This window comes from Neophocaena asiaeorientalis, unplaced genomic scaffold (assembly GCF_003031525.2).
Source record: "Neophocaena asiaeorientalis asiaeorientalis breed wild unplaced genomic scaffold, Neophocaena_asiaeorientalis_V1.1 scaffold65, whole genome shotgun sequence".
NCBI lineage: Eukaryota > Metazoa > Chordata > Mammalia > Artiodactyla > Phocoenidae > Neophocaena > Neophocaena asiaeorientalis.
In genome coordinates, this window is record NW_020173215.1 from 7529026 (window position 1) to 7537637 (window position 8612).

Below are 8612 nucleotides of genomic sequence, written 5' to 3' on the forward strand. Positions count from 1 at the left end.
CAAATGCTGGTGACAACGTGGAATAAAGAAAACTCCCATACACTGCTGATGGGAGTGTAAATTAGTAGAATTTTAAACACAAATATAATTCCTAGGAATATACCCAACCAAAATATGTGCACTTGAGCTCCAAGGGCCATGACAAAAAATGTTGGTAACAGCATTATTCTCAATGGCCCCCAAACTGGAAACAACTGCAAGTATCTATCAAAAGAAGAATAGATAAAAGTGATAAATTTATAAACTAGAATATTCTATAGCAATGAAAATGAACATACTACATCTCCATTCAAGAGTATGAATAAATCTCAAAAACATAACATTAAATAAAAGAAGCCAAACACAAGAAGGACGCATGGTTTATGATTCCATTTATATAAATTTCAAACACAGGCAAAACAGTTTTTACAGTGTAAAATTAAAGATATTAGTTATGTTTGATTATCTTTGAGGAGGAGGACATGGGTATGATCACAAGAGGGCTTCTGGGGTGCTAGCAATGTTCTGTTTTTTGACCTGGGTTATGGTTATATGAGTTTTGAGCTTTGTAATAATTCTCTTAGCTTTATATTTGTTTTCTCTATTTTCTGCATGTTACACATTAGCAAATATACATATATATGCACATATATATTAACTATACAAATAAATTTAAAAATATAAAATTACACACACAAAATGTATACATTCTACACTGTTAACTTCAGATAACAGTTTCTTCCTTGAAAGCACACATAATTTGGTGGAGAAATATGACATATATGTGATTCTGATAAAGGAATAAGTAATTATAAAGTATTAATAATTTAAATCATTTTTAACTTTGAGTTTAAAAGGAATTATTCCTTTTTTTATTGTTACCCTCAGAACTTTTAAGAGAGTTACCTGACACATAGCACTAAAATTAGGATCTAGTTTCTGCTTATTACTCTTCTCTCACAGTCTCAAAAGGAGGTTGGAGATAAGGCCAGGCATATAATAATTCCAATACAAACTACTTCTTTTTTTTCCTGATAGGGTTTTAAATAAAAAACACTAAATCTGATGTCTCAGTAAATAAAATAGGTTAAGAAGTCAATTGTGTATTAATGAGAGAAAACAATCTTCATAGACTGACTTTAATCTGGAGCAAATTTTACTATAACTTAAATCTACCATTTCCTTCACTGAACAAGCACTTATCTCATTGTTTAATTTGCATTTTCTGGATTACTGATGAGATTGACATTTTCATATGTTTAGTAGCTCTTCAGGTTTTATTTTTTGTAAATGACCTATCATATTCTTTACCATTTTTCTATTAGTGTGAATGTATTTTTGTTTGTGAAAAATTTTTTAATTGTGAATGGTAATCAACTCTTCATTATATTTATTATAAATATATTCTCCTTTCTTGTGGCTAGGCTAGTCATTATATTGATGATGTTTCTTGTGATATCCAAGTTTTTATTTCTAATGTCGTCTATTCATATATATTTTCCTTTCAGTCAAAAATGTTTGTCTCTTTAAGAAATCTTCTATGATCCTGAGATCAAAAAGACACCCTCTTAAAATTTTTTCTGAAAGTTTAAAGAGAATTTATTCCTTCAATCAATCTGGAGATAATTTTTCTACATGGTGTGAGAAAGTATCTTTATTATTTTTTCTTTCCCATTTGGATACCCAATTATCGTAGCACCATTTGTTGAACAGCCTATCCTTTCCCACTGATTCATGTTGCCTGTTCTTTCAGATAACAAATGTCTGGAGATGTATGTGTTTGTTTCTGTGCTAACTGATCTATGTACTTATCAATCTGCCAATATAATATTGATTTAATAACTGGATATTTATAATCAGTCTTAATAGCTGGTAAAATAAAATTTCCCACCTTGATGCTCTTTAAAACTCTTTTGGCTACTCCTAGTTCATCAACATAGATTTTAGAATCATGTTGTCAAATCTAGGTTTGGGATTGCATTGAATCTACCCATTAATTTGCGGGGAAATTGACATGTTTACTATATTGAGTGCTCTAATCCATAAATTTGATATGTTGCTCCATTAATCTAGGTCTTCTCTTATGTACCGAATAATTTTCTAATGCTAACTACCCTTCCGTTGGTGGGATGAACCCAGTATGAAGATGATTGTATGTATATTATATATCTACACACACACAAACACACACATGAACTTATATTCATTGATGGATTCAATTTATTATTATTTTATTTAGGATTTTAGTTTCTGTATGCATAAGTAAAACAGGCCTATAATTTTCTTTCATGCAAGTGTCTTTGCTGGGTAGTAAAGAAGACAGACACTGGGTTCAAACTAGACTGCCTGGGTTCAAATCCCAGTCCAATTACTTTTTAGTTATGAGATAACCTTGAAACTGTGGTGGCACTTATCCAGGAGGTTTTTATCTATGGTTATTGAACAGATGGGTATGAGAACTGTAAAATCAAACTCAGGAGAAGGTGTTACCAGGCATGTGCTACAGAAAAGCAGGGGCATAATCACATTAAGATTACTTACAAGAGAACAGATGAACCAATGGGAAACTGTTACAGCCTATGTAAGAAAGTAGTAAAAACAAACTGGGAAGGAGTTAAGGAAATGGAAGAAAATGAAGGTTTCAAAGAATAGAGGTCTCAATGAGGTCAAAGAACAGTTATAGTGGGAGTAAGATATTCGTGTTTAAGATTTCAAAAGTAGGGCAAATTGAATAGGACTTCTGCTTATGCTCAAGATAAAGTAAAATGGTCCACTTTCCCACCTGACACACCAAGAAAAAACAAACAAATGAAACAATGGTTTGCCAGGCAAACACACATCATACACTGATAATGACGGACACAAAACAAATGAAGTAAGGCCTGTGATAGTCCCAGCTTACTGACTTGAGCAACATTTCTGGCCACAGAACAAGGAGGGAAAACGCAGGCAGAGATCAGCAAATCCTTTGAGCTAAGGAGATGAAGCTGAGACTCAGTGGAAACCAAGTAAACTAGAGTTGGCAGGACAAACAATAGGAGAGAAAGCTGTACAGAGAGAGAACTCCATATATATAAGATCTGTGAAGGGTCTGTCTTGCATAAACAAAAGAGTACTAACTCTTTATTAAAGCAATTGAGTTTACAGTTTAAAATCTTCCCACAAAGAAAGCTCTAGATCCAGTTGGCTTCACGGGTAAATGCTACCAAACGTTTAAGGAAGAAATAATACCAATTCTACACAAACGTCTTCCAGAAAACTTAAAAGGACAAAGTATTTTTCCAAGTAATTCTGAGGCCAGCATTACTTGATACCAAAACCAGACAAAGACATTAGAAATTTTTTTCTTTTTAAAGGCTTCAAGGGACTTCCCTGGTGGTCCAGTGGGTAAGAAAGACTCTGCGCTCCCAAGGCAGGGGGCCCAGGTTTAATCCCCGGTTGGGGAACTAAGAGCCCACATGCTGTGGCGCGATAAAAAAAAAAAATTTTTTTAAAAGGTGTTATGTACACAGATGTTAAGATTTTAAATAAACTTTTTAGATAATCAAATTCAACAATATATAAAAAAGATAATACATTAGGACCAAGAAGAGTTTATCTCAAAAAGGCAGGTTTAACATTGAAAAGTAATCTATATAAATCGCCCTGTTAAAAAACTAAAAATGGAAAAAACATCTGTTCATCTCAATAAATGCAGAAAAAGTATTTGGAAAAATAATCCAACACTCATTCTGATAAAAACTCTCAGAAAACTGGGAATAGATATGAACATCCTCAACCTAATAAGAACATCTATGAAAAAACTACAGCTAGTATCATATTTAATTTTGAAAAACAGATGCTTTCTTCCTAAAATCAGCAACACAAGGATGTCCACTCCAACCACTTCCGTTCAACAATGTACGCAAGGTTCTAGCCAGCACAATAAAGCAAGAAAATGAAATGAAAGGCATCCAAACTGGAAAGGAAGAAGTAAAACCATCACCATTTACAGATGAAAAGATTGTCAATGCAGAAAATCTGATGAGCTCCATATAAAACCTACTAGAATAAGCGAGCTTTCAAAGATGGTAGGGTAAAACACACACACACACACACACACACACACACACTCACGCACAAAAGGTATTTCTATATACTAGCAATAGTAATTCAGAAATTGAAAGTAAAAGAATAAAACCATTTACAACAGTATCAAAAACAGCAATACACAGGGATAAATCTGACAAAATATGTGCAATACCTATATATTAAAAATTATAAAATATTACTAAGAAAAAATTAAAGAAGAGCTGTATCAATCAAGACATATATTTTTTCATTTGTCAGAGGACTCAATATCATTAAATGAATTCTACACAAATTGATCAAGAAAGTCAATACAATGCCTATCAAAATCCCAGCACTTTTCTTTGTAAAACTTGACAAGCTGATTCTCAAATGTATATAGAAGTGCAAAGGACCTATGATAGTCAAAACAACTGTGAAAAAGAACAAACCTGAAAGGCCAACACTATCTGACTTACTATAAAACTGTAATAATCAAGAGAGTAGGATACTGGTTTCCAGATAATCAACAGAACAGAAATGGATCTACACAAACATGTACAATTGATTTTTAACAGACGCAAAGGTAATTTAATGGAGAAAGGACAGTCTTTTTAATTGGGCATCCATATACAAAGAAAGTGAACCTTGACCTTTACCTTACACCCTGTACAAAATTTAACTCAAAATGTTTCATAGATTTGAATGTAAGACCTAAAACTACAAAACTTCTAGAAGACCACATAGAAGATAATCTTTGTAGCCTTGAGTAAGGCAAAGATTTCTTAGATAAGACACATCCATAAAAGAACAAATTGAAGAACTGAACTTCATCAAAATTAAAAACTTCTGCTCGGTGAAAGACACTCTTAAGAGAATGAAAAGAAAGAAAGAAAGAAAGAAAAAGAATCCAACCCTACTGGTTATAACACCCACTACAATAATGAATTCTTCACTCCTTAGTTTGACATACAAGTCCCTCTTTTTTGTTTTTTTTTTAAGCGGAGGAAACAATCACTTTTTTTATTTTTAACATCTTTACTGGAGTACAATTGCTTTACAATGGTGTGTGAGCTTCTGCTTTATAACAAAGTGAATCAGCTATACATATACATATGTTCACGTATCTCTTCCCTCTTGCATCTCCGTCCCTCCCACCCTCCCCATCCAACCCCTCTAGGTGGTCACAAAGCACTGAGCTGATCTCCCTGTGCTATGCGGCTGCTTCCCACTAGCTATCTATTTTACTTTTGGTAGCGTATATATGTCCATGCCACTCTCTCACTTTGTCACAGCTTACCCTTCCCCCTCCCCATATCCCCAAGTCCATTCTCTAGTAGGTCTGTGTCTTTATTCCTGTCTACAGCAGAGGAAACAATCACTTTTTTTCTTTTTAACATCTTTACTGGAGTACAATTGCTTTACAACGGTGTGTGAGCTTCTGCTTTATAACAAAGTGAATCAGCTATACATATACATATGTTCACGTATCTCTTCCCTCTTGCATCTCCAACTGCCTGGAGGGGTGGGATAGGGAGGGTGGGAGGGAGGAAGATGCAAGAGGGAAGAGATATGGGAACATATGTATATGTATAACTGATTCACTTTGTTATAAAGCAGAAACTAACACACCATTGTAAAGCAATTATACCCCAACAAAGATGTTAAAAAAAAAAAAAAAGACAGTATGGTACTGGCACAAAAACAGAAATATAGATCAATAGACCAGGATAGAAAGCCCAGAGATAAACCCAGGCACATATGGTCACCTTATCTTTGACAAAGGAGGCAAGAATATACAAGTCCCTTTTTGAACAGGTCCTTAAGGACTATCATGTCTCCCTTATCAGATGGAGGTAGAAGAATGGTGTACAGCAAATATGCTAGGACAAATGAAAGGAGGCCAAAATCAACAGAAGGCAATGAAGATAAGCTCAGAGGTAAGTGGGAAAAGGGCAAGCTTTCTACATTTACCTGAACTGGTGTTCAGCTGGTCAACTAATGGGGTCACCCACCAGCTATACCTGGTATGTGAGGTCCAGTTATAGGAAAAAAGGGGAGGTTCACAGACGTCTAACACTCATTCTCATCTCTTCATGCAAACCCTACCATTCCATGCTCCAATTTCCTGAATAAGTAGTTATTTCAAGCCTCCGAGCCTTTGCTTCTTCTGCTCCCTCTGTCTGAGGATTCCCTTCTTCCATGCCCTTGTCTTCTGGTGAACTCATTTTTCAAGAAATAATTTACTATGCTTCTATCATTCTCTCTGGTATTTGGACTTCAGTTTTATTTAAGAATTGTTGCTGGTGAATTCCTCTAAAACTCATAGTTTATGAGTGCCTCGGGAACTCTCCCCACCCCAACCAAACTACTCAACACTAATTCTTGTCCCACACCACTCAGATGGTGGCCAGCTAGTCCTCCTTATGGGATAAGGGATATTCCCACTTCAAACCTAAGAAACAATGCTAATGTTATAGTATCATTATAATGTCATTAATGATTTTAGGTAATATAAACTGTGCACTTAAAATGTGCTAGACACCATGCTAAGTGCTTTATTTGCATCATCTCATTTAATCCTCACAACAACCCCATGAGGGCTATTGTGCTATTATACCCATTTTACAAATGAAAAAATTGAGGTATAGTGAAGCTAAGTAACTTGCCCAAGGTCAAAGACCTAGAAAGAGAGCTAAAATATGAGCCCAGACAGACTGAATCCAGAGGCTGAGTTCTCAACCACTGGTCTATGATGCTTCCAAAATGGAATGTACCACTTTTTTCCTACTTTCTCCATTGCTCAAGCAAGCCAAAAACCTGAGTTGCCCTGTACCTCTTTCTTCCAAATCCCTTCATCTCCAATCTCACTGAACCTATCTTAGTTCACTTCTTACCTGGATAATGACAACAATTGCCTAATTGCACTCTGCTATAATGCATGTTCCTCATAACAGCCAACTGGGCTTTTCAAATAAATCACAATCTGATCAGGTTACTCCCAACTGAACTCCTTTCAGTGATTCCTATAACCTGTGCAATGGTCCAAAGTCCTGAACACACAGCAAACAAGGTCCTTTACTATCTAGCCAAATTCTTTCCTTTCAGCTCCATTTGCCATTTCCCTATATACATCATATTCCATTCAAACCAACCTTCTTAAAAGTTTCTAACAAAGCATATTGCTAATCCCTTCAGTGTTGTAAATATTGTTCTACTCGACTACACAGTTCTTTATCTAGTAAATTTATATTACTGCTTCAAGTTTCAGCCCAAATGGCACCTTCCTTGACCACAGTAAATTATAACCATGTAAGAGTTAATCTTTGTTTAGCACTATGTCAGATACTATTCTAAATCCTATTCATATTTTAACGGTCATTTAATCATTTGAACAATGATTCAAATGATTTCCTCATTCAAGTGAGGAAATTGAGGCAAAAGAGTTGTCAGTTGCTGCCACTTCAGTGTATTTATGGAATTTATATACTTCTCTCCTCAAATTAAATTCTTGAGGGTAGAACAGTCTTCCTTATCTTTGTAATAGCTATGCTGGTATAGCGCCTGGCACATAATAGAAACAGGAGGAGCTCAATGAACATCTTTTGAACAAATGGCCAGAGCTATCTCTCTAGGTTCTAACTGCAGACTTGGAAACTCTTCCTGGCCATTAGCCCTCTAATTTCTCCAGAGCATGCGAGGAGCATAACAAAAACGCATGTAGCAGAGTCCCACATAAGCTTAAGGAACCTAACAGTATTTACTAAACGGTTCTGCTGAAATGTATACATATCTTCATATATACCATCAAGCTTTTTCTGCAGCTACCTTCTTTTAAGTTTTTACAAATTTCCATGCACCCAACAGGCATTCAGAAAATGCTAGTCAACGATGACGACATTAAACATTACATATAAGAATTCTAGATAAAGGAATGTGGAGCTTACTCTGATCTCGCAGAAAGTCGATTTCTGTGGCCATTTGGATACAATTTGTTTGACGCTTTCACCACCTTTACTTTTCCTAAAAAGGCACAAAGCTCGCTGTGCGGGAAAACAAATCTAAAGCAACGCTTCGGAGGTTGTCTACCAGTTGAGCGGTGTAATCAGCATCCTACTCACGTGGCGTCAACAGCCCCGCCGCACCTCCTTCTCCCGAGTCCCAGCCGAGTCCCTCGCTCAAGCGAGACACAAGATTTCAGGTTTGCTGGGGACCCGCCAGGTGAATTCTGTCCCACGTTCACCCGAATCCCAGCCAGGTGGGACCAGTGTTGTACAGGCGTCCCGCGGGTCACTCGGCGCCGTGTTGCGCCACTCAGGAGAGCGCCGAGAGAGCTGGCGGGCAGCCGGGTGGCGGCGTCCTTGGAGGAGCGGGGAGCGACTGCAGGACTGCCGAGAAGCCCGGGCCAAGCAGCGGAAGTCCACTCGGCCCGCCCTGCGACTTTGAAACCGGTGCCCCAGACCGCTCCTTGGAGACGGTGACGCCGCCTGCGTCATCACGCAGACGTCTGCGTTTACGTCATCGCGCTTCCTGGACTTCTCTCACGCTATTGGTTGTCTGTCAAGCGATGGGCGGAGCTGTGGAAA

At 37.0% G+C, this 8612-nt stretch overlaps 1 protein-coding gene across 1 annotated transcript in view; it reads right to left on the reverse strand.

The window, feature by feature from the left end:
* Positions 1-8432, reverse strand: part of SCLT1 (sodium channel and clathrin linker 1) — a 254147-nt gene extending 245715 nt beyond the window's left edge. Inside the window, exon 1 of the mRNA XM_024745118.1 lies at positions 7974-8432. Within this exon, the coding sequence (XP_024600886.1) occupies positions 7974-8007 (34 nt within the window). The 5' untranslated portion in view covers positions 8008-8432. The remainder of the gene's footprint in view (positions 1-7973) is intronic.
* Between the last annotated feature and the right edge of the window lie 180 nt (positions 8433-8612).